This window comes from Polypterus senegalus, chromosome 2, assembly GCF_016835505.1.
Source record: "Polypterus senegalus isolate Bchr_013 chromosome 2, ASM1683550v1, whole genome shotgun sequence".
NCBI lineage: Eukaryota > Metazoa > Chordata > Cladistia > Polypteriformes > Polypteridae > Polypterus > Polypterus senegalus.
In genome coordinates this window covers 116,917,080-116,933,563 of record NC_053155.1, presented here as the reverse complement: position 1 = coordinate 116,933,563, position 16,484 = coordinate 116,917,080, and the positions used below count along the sequence as shown (strand labels likewise).

The window sequence follows — 16,484 nt, the reverse complement described above, 5'->3', positions numbered from 1 at the left end:
ACAGGCTATTTGTCCCACCGTGAGTCAGTAGGATATTAACTCTGGGGAAAAGCTACCTGGCATTAGTTCACAGGCATTCTCCTGATATGGAGGAAGTCTGCTAGTTATGAAATCTTTCTTCATGGCTATGGATTTAAGCTCTTGCCCATTTTCTAACTGCTCTGCAAGACTTCGCAGAAAGCTGGAAAGTTGATTTGTAGCATTCTTTGATGGATTTGCCTCCTGTAAGAAAAACAAAGTGAAGTTTACATTTAATACGTCATTCAAAGAATGTATTACTCCTTTTCCCTTCCCAGCTCCTAATGCTCTTTTGAAATACTATTTTCGTTTTTTTCAAAAGCAATAAAGGTCTAATGCTGTCAGACACATTATGCAAACAGTATTTATATGAATAAAAAAAATGATGATTAAATTAATACAATTATTTACTGCCAATTACTTAAACATGTTACATTCATTGCATTGAAATTGTAATTTTTAATATATTGGGACAACTGTATTAAGCACATTGACAGTATGGCATTGATTTATTTCTGCAAATGGATTACAGTGGTGCTCTTGTAGGTTTTATGTACAAAGATGAACAAACGCATACAATTCAGCACTGCAATAATTTATTTACTTAATAAGTAATTAAGCCTGAAATAGGTACTGTACTATTCATATCAGGAAAAAAGGTTTGATATTGCATTGTACTGTAGTTCACATATTGCTCTTTTATATTGTGAATGTACGTATTACCCATATATCAAAACAAAATCCATCCATCTCCCTGAATCATGGGGTGCCGAAGCTTGTCCATAATGCATCATGCACAATTCAGTATTCAATCCTAGATGGAGTTATTAGTCTATCACTGGGCACATGGCACCTAGGAATACAAGCTCACACGCCATTCACATGTGTGGAGACTGGAGGAAGACAGAGAATCCAGAGAAAATCTATGTACACATTCAGTAAATAAAATGGGCACACTTTATAGAAAGGTATCTACCAGGGGTTTGAACAAAGGACTCTGACAATCTAAAGTAACAACACTAACAACCATGCCACAGTGCCCTCTTTTTAAAGTGCTGAAAGGTTAAATGAAGCATAGGGTTGCTGTTTTGAAGTATTTTTTTTCAGTTTGCTTACTTGAAAAATAAGTAGAGTGTATTATTTTCCCTTGATTTCCCATTAAATAAATACTACTGCGTGCTTCTTTTATTGTTTTTATTAATGTAATACGTTTTCCAACAATATAGAGTTTACTCCATAATGGTTTAATTTCCATCAGATGTGAGGTACTTTTAATCCCTTCATTTGCTATAATGAACATCTAGACAGTGTCATATAGCCTGGTGTGTTTATTTCCCTGAATTCTGACAAGCCCTCAATGAGACAGATTTCTCAAGTAGTCTATTTGCTGCTCTTTCTAAAAGGTGTAGCACACTTGCGCTCCACATCAAGTCATGAGCACATAGCTATTAAGTAAGGAAATACTGGGACACGGTCAGTCCTCTCTGAGCTCTCCCCTGAATCTGTAACTTAATCCCAACATCAGCAGCTAGTGATGCCACGTGTTGCCCAAGAGTTCTAGTGGCCTCTTGCTAGCATGTGAATACCTCACTCTGTGAGTGTGATACATAGTCACGCACTCTAACCACATGCTGTGTCATCTGCCCTCTAGCTTCACATAGGAACATTATGCTACACTTTCCACCTAGGCTATCATTCTGTCCCTGCTGCATTGATACCATGCCTATTGTCCTAAACAGAGACCATGGTTTACAGCAAGGGTAAATGAGCCCTGGAGGGCCTCCGTTATTGCAGGTTTCTGTTCCAACCCTTTTGCTTAATTAGAAAACAATCCTTGCCAAATGTGATGGGCTGGCGCCATGACTGGGGTTTGTTTCCTGCCTTGCGCCCTGTGTTGGCTGGGATTGGCTCTAGCAGCCCTCATGACCCTGTAATTAGGATATAGCAGGTTGAATAATGGATGGACAGATGGATGGATCCTTGCCAAAAGCAAGTATTATTTAATATCATGACTTGTTAATGTTCTAACTCTGCAATGTTAATGATTCTTTTTGTCCTTTCTAACGATATCATCCAAATGATTTAAAGCCTAAAATAAATGAATAATTCTGAATAGTTTATTAAACCATCCATCCATCCATCCATTTTCTAACCCGCTGAATCCGAACACAGGGTCAGGGGGGTCTGCTGGAGCCAATCCCAGCCAACACAGGGCACAAGGTAGGAACCAATCCTGGGCAGGGTGCCAAATAATGACAATAAATACACACAGGCTTAAATGGAAACAAGCTAGAAGGAGGAATGCTGGATCAATTAAAAACAATGAATGAACACTAAAATAAGTAATTAAAGGTTCAACAAGCAACGAAACCAAAATGAAGCAGAAAAATGCCACTTGAGTAGTAAGTGCTTGGAATAAATACCTGAGGCCACTGCTGCCCTCCAGGACAGATGTTGCTTACCCCTGACTTAAAGGGTCTGAGTCTTAAATAGCAAATCAATTAGATGAACTTAAGCATCAGTAAAAACTGGTCACTAATAAAGAAAATGGTTAGAACAAAATCCTGTAGCCTCTGTGGTCCTCCTGGATCAGAGAATGGCACCCTAATCAACAAGCCACTAGAATATACTGCATTTAAACACTAGGTTGCCTAGTTGCTTTCTCCCTACCTGGCTGAGTCTCTCCATCTCTCTGTCATTCTCAACCGCAGACTGGAGACATACTTTTCCCTGTACTCTGACCCTTTGTGGTTTTCTTGCTCCTGCTAACTTTGTTGCAATTGCTTAGTCACTCACATAGGATACTGAAAACTTCGATCATTAATTGGTATCAAACAGAACTGACTATTATAATTCTATACTATCAGACTGGTTAAATTGTGTGTCATGGATTCCTTTTAAATAAATGCTCAAAAGTCATTCTGCAAAGACGTCAGAGTGTGTATAAAGAGATTCCTAAGTTTATATTGGCATTGATAAGAAAGACAGCTAAAAATTTGTAAATTAACCTATAGACTGTTGCAAAGTTACTATTAAAGTCAGAAACTTAAAAGTTCAAATTATCCAAGCTATGCATTGTTTTAGGTGAAGCTAAAGGAAATCAATTTTTCTGTAATATTAATATACATGAGTATACATATGTATAAAATTGGTAATATAGTGAGTGTTTATATACAGTAATCTCATTCAGTATACAAGGGGGGGACTCAAAAATTCCCGTAATTAGTAAATGCATTCCTGGAAACATATATTATGCTCACCTTTTGCTTCCATGTTTCGAGTGTCCTGCATTTTTGCTGGATTTCTTCCATGGTAGCATATCTTCTTCACTTTAGTCTTAAATTTAATTTCAGGAACAAAATGATGTCACGGGAAGTTACAAATATGGGGATTGAAAAGCAAAGCTACATTATTTTCGGTCAAAAATTCTTTGACAGACATTGCGGTGTGTGCATGTGTGTTGTCACATTATAAAATGCACTTTTCTCCAGATGTTTTTTTTTTTCCTGCTGCTTTCCTAGCGATGCTTCAGCAGTTCAATGTATTATTACTGGTTAATCGTCTGTCCGCAGAGAACAAACTGTTTATAAACAAGTCCAACAATGTTGAAAAATTAGATCATCATTGTCTCTTGAAAATCTGGCATGGTGGCTTGGAAAAATGAAAACAATCTCTGAACTTACCTGCACAACTGTAGAATAGACACTTAATCATCTCAGCAAGAAGCCAGTTGGTGGACTAATTAAAAAGGCTGCAGCAACACAGTACCTAGTGACATATTTGAGAACTACACCCTACTCCTATGCTACTGACCAATTTCAGGAAGTTTTGGGCCACACCCACCCCTGAATATACAGTAGTTATATTTATATAAGATATAGAAGTTAAAAATATCTTAGCCTCCCTAAAAAATAAATATTTATTAATCAATATGCCACTGAAATTCCTTTAGAGACATTTATGCTCTTTTTTGGTCTAATGACATATGTTTATTTCACAGTTTTATACATAGGTAAGTACTTAGCTTTTAACGGGAAAAAAATAAATGCTACATAAAACAAGAAAAATGATTCAAATTATAAGAGGAATAATGGCTACTAGAATGAGATGAGACACCTGACAACTTATAAGACACTACCATATAATAAATCTTCCTATACTTGTCTAAAGAAAAAAGAAAGGAGGAGTAGATAGATAGATAGATAGATAGATAGATAGATAGATAGATAGATAGATAGATAGATAGATACTTTATAGAAGTAGTATAATATATGAAGAGACTTGAAGATGTCAGAGGAATAATTTGGACATTTTTTAAAGGACATCTCAAACAAAATTCTACAAAACGTTTAAAATAGCCAACACACCTTGATTTAATGCTTGATGTTGATGGTCAAGACTCACTATTTAATTATATATTGCTAGTCAGTCGTCTGTCTTTTTTTAAAGGCTAGTAACCTAGGGTCAATGGTAGGGCCTGTGGAAGTCATGATGGCCATATGTGGTATGCATATAGATATTATGGAAATTAGGCAGGGAAAAGTGTAAATAACCATAAAACCCCTAGAGTAAACTGCAAGGAACAGGTTAACTATATTAAATTTATTAAATAAACTGAAACAGATACTCAATGAGCGGACTCTCATAAAAAAAATAAACTAACAACAGCACACTCAAAAATTGTTTCAACACTTAAGAAAACATGAGTAAGAAAACACAAAAATAAATAAAAGGAAGAAGAGACAACTAAACTGCACAGATCAATGAATTACAACTAACTAAATAATGTTTCTGGCAATATTAATTAAAAATTCAAAGATCCAAATGAATACAAGAAACAAAGTTCAAAAAGAGAAACTTAACAAATTTACAATGCCATACAAAAGTGTGGACACCCTTGTGTAAAATGTCTGTTACTGTGAATAGTTACGTGAGCAGAAGATGAATGGATCACTAAAAGGCATTAAGTTAAAGATAACTTTTTTCTTTTCAGTATTTTATGCAAGATTAGCATATTGTTTTTGGTTTGTACAACTGTATAGTGAAAAAAGGAAAGGAGCAACATGAAAAGGTTTGGGCATTTCGAGATATCTGAAGTCTGAGATACCTTTTACAAAGGTCTCAGACCTTAATTAGCTCATAAGGGCTATGGCGTGTTCACAGGCATCATTAGGAAAGCCCAGGTGATGCAAACTGCAAAGCTATATAAATTCTATGGCACCTCAAACCTTGTCCCAAAAAGCAGCAGCCATGGGCTTCACTAAGCAGTTTCCTAAAACTCTGAAAAATAAAATAATTGATATTCACAAAGTAGGAGAAGGCTACAAGAAGATAGCAAAGCATTTTCATGAAGCTGTTTCCTCAGTTAATAATGTTATAAAGAAATGGTAGTTAACAGAACAGTGCAGGTCAAGTTGAGGTCTAGAAGATCAACAGACATTTCTGAAAGAACTGCTCCTTGGATTGCTAGAGGGGCAAAAAAAAAAACATTTAAATACAAAAGACCATCATGAAGATTTAGCAGAATCTGGAGTGGTGGTGCACTGTTCTACTATGCAGCCACACGTAAACAAATATGACCTTGATGGTAGAGTCAGCAGAAGAAAACCTTTCTTGTGTCCTAGCCACAAAATACAGCATCTGCAGTTTACAAATGACCATGTAAACCAGCCTGATGCATTTTGGAAACAAGTCCTGTCGACTGATGAAGTCAAAATAGAACTTTTTACCCACAATGTCCAAAGGTATGTTTGGAGAAAACTAGGGTGCCGAATTCCAGAAAAAGAACTCCTCTCCAACTATTAAGCATGGGGGTGGTGGATCGATCATGCTTTGGGCTTGTGTTGCACAAGAAGCATGTAATTGGTTAAGGGAAGAATGGATTCAAATAAATACCAGCAAATTATGGAAGCAAACATCACACCATCTGTAAAAATGTTAAAAAGAGGATAGACCCTACAACAAGATAATGAGCCAAAACACACCTCAAAATCTACCTCAAAAGGCGCAAGCTGACGGTTTTGCCATGGCCCTTACTGCCCCCCAACCTAAGCATCACTGAAAATCTGTGGATAGATCTCAAAAGAGCAGTGCATGCAAGATGGTCCAAGAATCTTGCAGAATTAGAAGCCTTTTGGATGAATGGGCAAAAATACCACAAGTAAGACCTGAAGACTCTTAGCTGGCTACAAAAAGCCTTTACAAGCTCTGATAGTTGCTAAAGGGATTGTTACTAAGTATTGACCGTGTCAGCTGCTCAAACGTTTGCTTCAGGCCTTTTTAATGTTTTTGGTATTTTGTTTCTGTGAATGATGGAAATAAAAATGTTAGCCTGCTTAAAATATTACAGAAATGTCTCATCTTTAATTATATGCCTTTTGGTGATCAGTTAATCTTCTGCTCACTTAACTATTCACGGTAATAGACATTTTAAGCAAGGGTGCCCAAATTTTTACATGTCACTGTACTTCAGTAATTCTATAGATAAGTTTCAGAAGCTCCAATATTATTCTGAACACTTACACAAAGAGATGAAAGGCTCAAAAAGAATACTTTTCAGAAGAAAAATCTTAAAAAAAAAATAATCATACCTTTGTTATGAGACAGTCCAATAAAGTTAGTTAATGTCAAACTCATGTAAGTATTTGCTTTACTGAAATAGAATGTTAGTTTTACATTGCCACATAGATAAAAGAAAGTTTCGGCTTTTATCACCTATAAGATAACACGTTAAAGGAACATTCCTAGCACTATGCTGTTACTCTGATGTAACTGTATAATGACATTAGTTAGAAAGACAGATGATTGTTTGCAAATTGAAAGGTATAGAGGCCTACAGTTTTCTGACTATGTATATTAACTCATGTAGTATATTTTCATATTCAGTAATGTATACAGCTATGTATCTACAGCAATGCAGCAACTTAAAGAAATGCAACTAAGATATGTACACCTGAAAATGAAACATCATAGTTATTTTTGTATGTATCATTGATTTTTTATTTTTCTCTGTACTGTTTTTGCTTTGAAATTCTTTGAAGGTACTTGGAGTGCAGAATTTGTAGTGCTTACATCATAATCAATGCTTGAATCTTTGCAGTAGCTTCAGAATTTTGGAAACACTGACGAAAAGCTGCTACACCATCTTTGAAATGAAATGTCCAGAACAATTTGTAAGACAATGTTTGTGAACACAGTTTTTAAAGGTTTAAAACCCCTCTTAAGCATTATGCAAGTCTGATTACCAGCCACAGAAGTCATAAAAAAGTTTAGTGGTGATTATTGTTGCTAAAAGGGGTTTTACCAATTGCTAGATACAATACAATTACAATACAATTGTAAGAAGACGTGCCACAATGGTATTTAATAGGCCCTGCCTTTTGACAGCCCCCCAGCCTCGACTCTCTAAGAAGACAAGGAAAAACTCCCCGAAAAAAACCCTAGTCGGGGAAAAATGGAAGAAAACTTGCAAAAGGCAGTTCAAAGAGGGACCCCTTTCCAGTGGGTGTCAAAAAGAAGGGGGTCAATACAATACAATACACAGAACAGAACACAAGATACAAGGGTTGACATATTTTTTCCAGTATGAATGTTTAAACTATGTATTCAGAATTAACAATAAATACAATTACAATGGTTTGTGCTTTATAAGTTAAAGTTTTTTTTGCCTATTATTGTAACTTAGTTGAAGATCAGACCATATTTGATGGGAGTAACTAAAGAAGAAATTCACATAATTCCAAATGATTCATAAACATTTTCTTGCAACTGTGAATACCAAAATTCACTACTATCAGGAATAAATACCAGGAATAAACACAACTGAGTGAACAGAATAAAGACTCAATAGCACGGCAATTAAACAAAGACCATGAAAGCTTTGCCTCTACGACAGCACACTGTAGTATTTGGGGGACAATGCTTCCTAGTCTTAAGTAAGGGGGAAAAACGGAGGAAAGAACACCATCCAGTAAAGAATCAATTACAAATATCAAATATGAGAATGTTAATGAAAAACAGTTAACACAAACACATCAACAAAGAAAACAAAGTCATTTACAAAGAAAGAGAAAAGAAATTAAAAATAATGAACAAACTAAAGTTTGGGGAAAAGCTTTACAAAGACAAAGATTTCAAGTACTTTTCATGCTTGACAGTCAAACGTCTTTAAAGAAAAAATAATAAACCATTAAAAACAGACACCATGCCTAATAACACCAAAAATAAAGTAAGGATGGATTATACTGCTCTTGCAACCCTGCTCTGAATAAGCAGGTTTGGAAGATGAGTGAATGGATGGATGACAGCATATTTATCATTAAGTGAATGAGTGTCACAAACTTCTTTATCATACTGAAAACCATTTTATACATTGTTATTTTGGAACATAAGCCTAATGGTGTACTTGGAACTCAGTCACATGCAGAGTCTGTCAACTGTCAGAATAACAGTTGGTTAAGCTGTTAAATATGTAAGTGCACACTTGCAAACACACAAAAACACATGGTGCCATGTGTTCTCAAAAAATGTAACAGAGACACGAAGCACGTTAACCATTTGTGGTGTAAACAACTTGTTCTTTGCTTACCAAAATGAATGAGGATCCAAAAAAAGAAGCCCTATAAAGGAAACCTTAACTAAATTAAACTAGCATCATATAAAAAAATAAAAAATATATACTCAATGGTGCAAAAAGACACTATCACAAACATGTTAATCATTTCTTCCAAAAGATTAAAAAAGCTTATAAAGTGGCTGCATCTCTCTGTTAACTGTATTTAACACTAGAATCCCCAAAACCTATGAAAAAAAAAAAATCCCAGACCACCTTAAATTCCTTGGCACCTCTCCATAAGCGTCTTTGGTTTGTAAATGTGTCAATCAGTACAAGCAGCAAGGAGCCTGCTATCCCATTCTCTCTGTCCAGAAACACAGCTGAAGTTTTCCCAGCTCAAGTCTCTTTATCTGCGTGTGAGGTGCCTGGAGTTGTATGGAGTAAATAATACTGTATATCGTTATTTGGAATACATACATTTCATGTGTTCCGTGTCTACAACAATCTGTGTAAGTGTAAAATGACAGGAAATGCGAGGCAAGAACTGCTGAACACATACCAAACACAGAAACTTTCCATGTTATAGTAATAATGACGTGAAGCATATGATGTGTGAAGACTTCAGTTCAAATATCAAATAAACACATGCACTTTTATTTAAGAATATAACCAAAGAAAAAAAAAATTTCATACTATTTACATGTTGTTGTCAATGAGTTAAAAACCCACGCTCAAATGTCAATCGACAGAAAGTTGATATGTCTTCTTGGATGGTGTAGAGGTAAGAACTGCTGCCTGTAACACCCAATGTAAATTTTGGCTACTTGTAAAAGTTAGCGCTTTTTTTTTTATTATTCAGTTTTATTCTGTCAGTGACATTCATGTGTTACAATGAACTTGCCTCTCCCTCTCTGAGTGGATGGCATTTATCTCCATTCTTTAAACAACAACAACAGTGATGACCACAGAACACAGAAGAGAAATGACTTATATACTGTATATACAGCACTAAATTTACTAAAGGAATTGCCTACGACAATGATGTATGTAACTTAAGTACTTTTCTTTACAATATTTGTTATTTTTTTATTAGAGGTTAATATTACTAGTTCACTGGAGAGCCATACTCTTTAACATGTCATATACATTTGACCAGGAGTAAAACATTTACACCCTAGATCAATTGTTGTTTTTCCTAGTGACTGACCATGGCTTTTCTTGATGGTCAATGGAAAAATACAATTTTACATGATTTATTTGTTTGAATTTAAGCAGGTAATTAGTAAGAATAATGGGTATTTGAGGTAAAAATATAATTTCACCATGTAGCACATCCTGTAAAAAGGTAGCTTCAATCAGAATTGAATGTAATGTTTTGATCTGTATTCTTGTAATGTCACAATGTTTTGGAGGGTTTAGATCAAAACCAATATAGACTAAATTGTGGTTTACTTTAACATACAAAATACAAAGTTGACTTCTGCAGGCTGAACATTTCTGTAGAATATACAATGAATACTAAGCAACAGACAGAAAAAAAATAAGTGAAAAGAAACAACATTGTGAACTATGTACAGTGTCCATGTGCTTGAAGTTGAAGCAAATTACTATATGCCAGGCAACTGTCCACTAAACAGCACCACAATGTCCATCTCCTGTATCTTCTGATCGTTTGGGACTCACTTACTGACCTGACTAAGCATTTCAAATTTACCAAGTGAATTTAGTTTGTAGCATATCATAGTCTGAAGTCCGACTTCCAAGGGGACACCACAGTTTCCATAAAATAGCCGTATTTCACCACCGGGGCATGTTATCTCTCACCTCGTTGTTAGAAGTTTACATACCGTATATAAGCAAAATTAATAACCCCCTTCAAATTTTTAAGTATTTTATAACACATGTCGAGGAGTAATAAGCCAACAGAATAGGAAGCACTGCATGTACACAAGGAGGCAACTTGCTAAGTATTTAAGATCAGAACTTATGTCCTTGCCCTCCCCTTCTGGTATCAACCTTCACTAGCAAAATTGGCAGTTCACGGTGCTCAGATGATAAACTAATTCTTAGCCCACTTGTAAGACAGTATTACTGACAAATATGGACAGAACAAATAAAAAAAAATCATGTGTCGGCTAATTTTGTTTTTTGCAACATCACCAGATGTCAATCAAATCCATCAAGGCATTTTTGAGATGTTGGGGTATTTTGTTTTTCTACTGATATATCATAATGTCCTTTCTTACAGGATGCCTGCTGGTCTAGCTGTACCATCCTGTCAAATTTCAGCCTTCTAACTAAACAGGAAATAGCATTCTCACAGATGAGTGAGTGAATCAATCACATACACAATTCTTTTTAGAATTATCTCTATTACTGTGTTAACATGACTTAGATGATGAATGAATCATGACTAAACAAATAACATACAAAAAACAGATGTAAGGAAAACAGGCTCTGAAGATTACTGTAAGAAATTAATAGAGAGTTATGGTTCTCTCCAGAAGCAAAACACTGCAGTGCTTACCAGCATCATTCTTCTAGGAATACCAGCACGTACGGCCACATCTCCCTTCATGCAGTCAAACACTAGACCTGGCATCACATCCAATAAGAAATCTGCCCATGAGCTGATGAACATAATATAGCACACTTTTAATATGACACACTTTTAATGTTAATACATCAGACTATTCAAAACCAAAAGTAAAAGTATTAAGTATAACATTAAATTTATATTGAATCTGTGAGATGTCAATGATGAAACATGTAAAGCCTACCTGAAAACACACATTTTTAAATCAATACTATGTATACTATTTTATCTTTTATCTTAAATATATCAATATTTCTGTTTCAAATATGAAGCCAATGAATATTAGATAATAGTTCCATCTGTGACGTAAAAAAATAAAACTAAAATTACGACTATTGCACAATTCCATATCAGAAAAAAATAACATGGACAAACCAAAGATCTTAAATGAAATAATTTTCTGCTACCTTATAGTACAGTATTGCATTCACCAGGGATCTTAAAACTAGTTATATTAAGTTTTGAATCATTAATAACTAAGTTGAGAAACCAACAAAGATGCCTATATAAAATATATAAATATTTGAATATAGAGTCTATCATAGGTTATTTTCTCAAAAAAAACTAAAGAATAAGTTTGGAATATTTCAAGTCAATGTTATTTCTTCAGAATCATTGTTTATATATTAATTTGCCACATAAAATTGTCTTCTAAAGTGAAGCATTTTAAACAAATTTTTAAAATCCCTTGTCTGTTCTTGCAGCTTACAATGGGTCTAATAGGTACACAAGTCCACAGGTTAATGAAAACTCCTTAAAATGTACTAAATACGGCCACTGTGAAGCAGCCAAGGTTTTGATTTAATAAAAAATGCCTTTTGCATTTATGAGCATTTTTGAGATAATGAAAAGAAAATAGAAAGTAATTATTTATTCATAGGAATTTTCTTAAGGTAAGAATAAATTTCCTATTTGCTTATCCGCTCACTGTCTCTACTGTGGGTGGAGTTATGAGAACCCTGACATGGCTGTTCAGCCATCGCATGTAATAACAAACAAATGTAGGGTCAAATCATATAATTTTTGCTAAACAAGGCTTAGTTTTTCCCCATTAAATTGTGTTGTTATTTATAACAGTCTACAGAGTGAGATTCACACCAAGTGGTAATGTAGTGAAAACAGCACATAAGAACTTTGTACATATAACAATAAATCTCAAGTACTTTTTAAAAGAGCCATGCCACCTGCACATCGCAATTTCCATGGTGTGTTCTGCGCATGCATGATAAAAACAATGGCAAGGGCAGAGTGTGTGATAAAGCAGGTTGAAACAACACAAACCAATTATCAACTTTTTTTAATGCACAGTAACTCTTGCTGAGGACATGATAATATTATGGTAATAAAAGAATTGAGGACAATGTGTTTGAGCAAACTCACATACACAGGTAGGCCGTGCAAAATTCATGCAGATCTTGCTCTCCACGAGCGAAGGCAAAAATGGTGTCTGGGGCGGGGCTGAAAGCAGACACAGCACTTTTTTGAGCCAGTAAACTATCACTATTAGTCATACCTCTTATGACAGATTACTAGTAGCTGGCAAGTTTGATAGAAAAATGTCAACTAAGACTGTACTTCTATTGTGTAGCCAACGGTGAGGAGTTGGTGAGAAATAGTATCCTATTGGTTGACCCCAAGTGAGCGTAATGAGGTAGAAGTGCATATCACATGTGGTGGAAGTGGCCACTGAGAAAACAAAATAAGCTTCCACAGAGTGAAAGAATATAAGTGATCATTACTGTAATGTTTTCACTTATTTTTGCCTGTCTACCGAACACAGACAGCAATTAACATCTAGGCATGAACGTCTAGTGACGCTAACTGGTGATGACTTTCAGAAGTGATTCCTGAAAGATGCCACAGAGGAAGTCAAGAGGTAAAGTGCATAGCCTCCTTTTAAAATGGCTGAATGTCACAACAATGTTTTGCTTTGTGCTTTTTTTCCTTCTTTAAATGACAAGGATATGCTGTTTTGCAATATACATGCAATCTCAACACAAAGATCAACATTCAGTAACATGTACCCATTAGTCCCATTATAAGCTACAAAACCAAAAAAAAAAATATAAAAAAATGCTTCACTTTAGAAAGCAATTTTATATGGCAAATTAATATATACCATCAAGATATATCTTAAACTTGAAAAATACCAAACTTATTCTTTAATAACAGATCATACTTCATAAAGATACTAAATAATCACTTACTTCTTTTGGTAGGTGCTGATAGTTAAATGAGTTGAATGGTGAATTCCAGCAGGTGTATCGGCCTGATGGATTGTGCCTCTAGGGAAATACAGGAGGTCACCTGGCTATAACATAAGGAGGGAGAAAGGAAGAGGTAATTATAATATACTTTAAGAGGAACAAAAAAATATAGTTATCAAATATGAGGTAATACGTTATTTAAAAAATGCCTTTACCACTGAGTACAAAAAGCATGTGAGTTCATCGAATATAAGCTAGTGGGAAGTAAAATGTACACTTTGTTGAAAAATTGTTGTTCAAAGTCTAATCAAGAGTTTACCAAAAAAGTTTTATTTTTTTTTTTTGAACTACCTTACTTCAGACATCTGGGGCCTTATGTATAACGCCATGCATAGAACTCACACTATAACATGGCGTAAGCACAAAAGCGGGAATGTGCATATGCATAGAAAAATCCAGATGCAGGAATCTGTGCATACGCCAACTTCCAAATTCTTCCGCTACATAAATTCTGATCAGCATGAAAAGTAATGTACATACACGCGCCTGCTGTCCTGCCCCAACTCCTCCCAGAATTAAGCCTCTTTGAATATGTAAATCAATATAAAAAGCCCTTAAGCTCAGCATTCTGTGAAAAGGCAATGGCAAAACCACGAGGAAAAATAGAACAGTTTCAGCAAATACCATGTGGAGGCAAGGAAAAACGTACTATTTGTTGGTTTAATCAGTGGTATAAACAAGAAAAGGAAGCTGATCGAGTGACATAGCGTGTCAGGGAAACTCGGAAGCTCAAGTTCACAAAGTCGCACAGTGCCCGAAATAAAAAAAGAAGTTGCATATTAAAGTCGCCGTGGAAAGGTGAGACGTAGCCCACCATATGAGTGTCATATGAAAGCTTATTAGGGTACAGAGAAAAAAAAAAAAGGCACAGAGTGGGGAAAAGCATGAAACGTCAACTTTAATCTCGAAATGTCCACTTTAATCACGTAGTTTATTTTGTCAATAAAGTAGATCATAAACTTAATCTTAGAATTGTTTAATTTAATAGTTTCTCAAATCCCATCGTAACTAAAGTAGTACGTTAAATGCCTTGTTTTGTATTTGATCTTCTATGTGCTCTATGTGTTTGAATCACTACGTGCTTCTTAAACTGGCTTTCACTTCCTCCGACAGGACACAGAATCCATTACATTCATGATATTACAGCTCTCTGAATAACTAAAATACTGATATACGTGATATCATTTTCATGATGATAGGAGTTAAAACATGTTATTAAACATGGGAACACGGTTGCGCAGTGATTGTGCGTGACCTTCGATGAAATAATTTATTGCAGTAGTACTGTCTCTTTCAAACGTACTAACCTCCAATTCCTGTCTTTGCTTTTCTTTCTCCAAATACCCAATCGCCACACAGTCAGCTGTAAGCTTATAACGCAGATTCTTCAAAACTTTTAAGGAACATTGAAATATCTTCATAGTACATGTTTAATTATTCTATCCTTCACGCCAGTCCCAGTGAAGCATACCGTGCGAGGCAGGAATAATCTGTGAACGGAGCGCCAGATCCTTGCTAGAATAGCGACACTGTGTCTTTTAATTATTAACAATACAGATTATTAAAATAAAGTTAAAAGTTTTATCTGTATAATATAATGAACATATTTTGCTGCATTTCATCTTAAAAATGATATCGTCATCATATGTAAATACACGCTTTATAAAATGGCTCAGGTTGTGCAATATTATAACTGTATCGCAAGTTTGCTGTGAGGTAATTGTACTTATAAGTACAAACAGTTCTACAAGGAGCAGTTGATGGAATGATAAGAGTACGTTTAGAGCTCTTGGGATGAAACTGTTTCTGAACCGCGAGGTCCGTACAGGAAAGGTTTTGAAGCATTTGCCGTGTGAGAAGCAGTTCAAATAGGAAGCTTGGCTGAGGCAGCATATGCCTGATGCTGTATACCGATAATTCTCTTTCCGATCAGCTGCTCCGAGTGGTGCAGTGAGAGTAATATGGAAAAAGATGATCCACTGTGGCAACCCCTAACGGGAGCAGGTGAAGGAAGAAGAAGAAGGTGCAGTGAGAGTAACATGCTAAAGTAGCTATTGTATTTAGAATAGTTTGATCATTCTGTGGACCATTATATTGTTACAGGTTAATTACAATCAGATACATCTGAAAAAGAAAGATAAACCACACAGAAAAAATACCATTGCTTTGACGCTGGGTGCCGCCAATCTGCAAAACCGAGCGGAGAACTTGCGTACGACAGGGTATGAGCTACCGTGGAAATGTGCGTGGCTTTACGCCAAGTTTAGGTTTTATACATCGCGATTTGAACGTGGAAACGAGTTTTTAAGAGGAGAGAAATCAAAAAAGAGAAGTAAACTTTTAAAGTTTGTATATATTTAGTTTGAATGGGTTTTTCTCTAGGTACTCCAATGATCAGAATATTAGGTTATGCTTTTTGGCATATCCAGGAATGCTAATAGCCTTGCACCCAATGCGGTCGGGAGCAGCTTTCAGCATCCCAAAGATTAAGTGAGTTTAGGAAATACATGGAAAAATGAAATGATAAATGTATGTATTTAGTGTTATTGCTTTTTTTAGCAGCAGCCTTATAAATTTAGCAAGTTTTTGCCAAATGGCTCTCATCAACACATTTTATAAAACTTAATTTTAGCTTAAATTGAATTTTGAAAGCGTAAAGTGCTCCACCAGTTAACCAACAGCAAAACTCTTTAAAATGAAAGTAAAGAGACTTCTTTGTCTTTATCTAACTTTTTACTTTACTTGAGTAGTTTCCATGTCACTAACTTTTACTTAAGTAAATTTTTGTCCAAGTAACAATACTTCTGCTTGAGTAGAACTTTTAAATACCTTTTCCACCTCTGCAATGCTGTAATCAAGTGTATTTCTTATACAGTGGTACCTTGATATACACTCACCTAAAGGATTATTAGGAACACCTGTTCAATTTCTCATTAATGCAATTATCTAATCAACCAATCACATGGCAGTTGCTTCAATGCATTTAGGGGTGTGGTCCTGGTCAAGACAATCTCCTGAACTCCAAACTGAATGTCAGAATGGGAAAGAA

At 35.3% G+C, this 16,484-nt stretch overlaps 1 protein-coding gene across 2 annotated transcripts in view; it reads right to left on the bottom strand.

The window, feature by feature from the left end:
- Positions 1-16,484, bottom strand: part of riox2 (ribosomal oxygenase 2) — a 42,008-nt gene that overhangs the window by 2,033 nt on the left and 23,491 nt on the right. For both annotated transcript variants that reach the window (XM_039744443.1, XM_039744444.1), the window contains 3 exons: positions 13,376-13,479; positions 11,100-11,202; positions 57-222 (listed from right to left, as the gene is read on the bottom strand). In XM_039744443.1, coding sequence (XP_039600377.1) covers positions 57-222; positions 11,100-11,202; positions 13,376-13,479 — 373 coding nt within the window. The remainder of the gene's footprint in view (positions 1-56; positions 223-11,099; positions 11,203-13,375; positions 13,480-16,484) is intronic.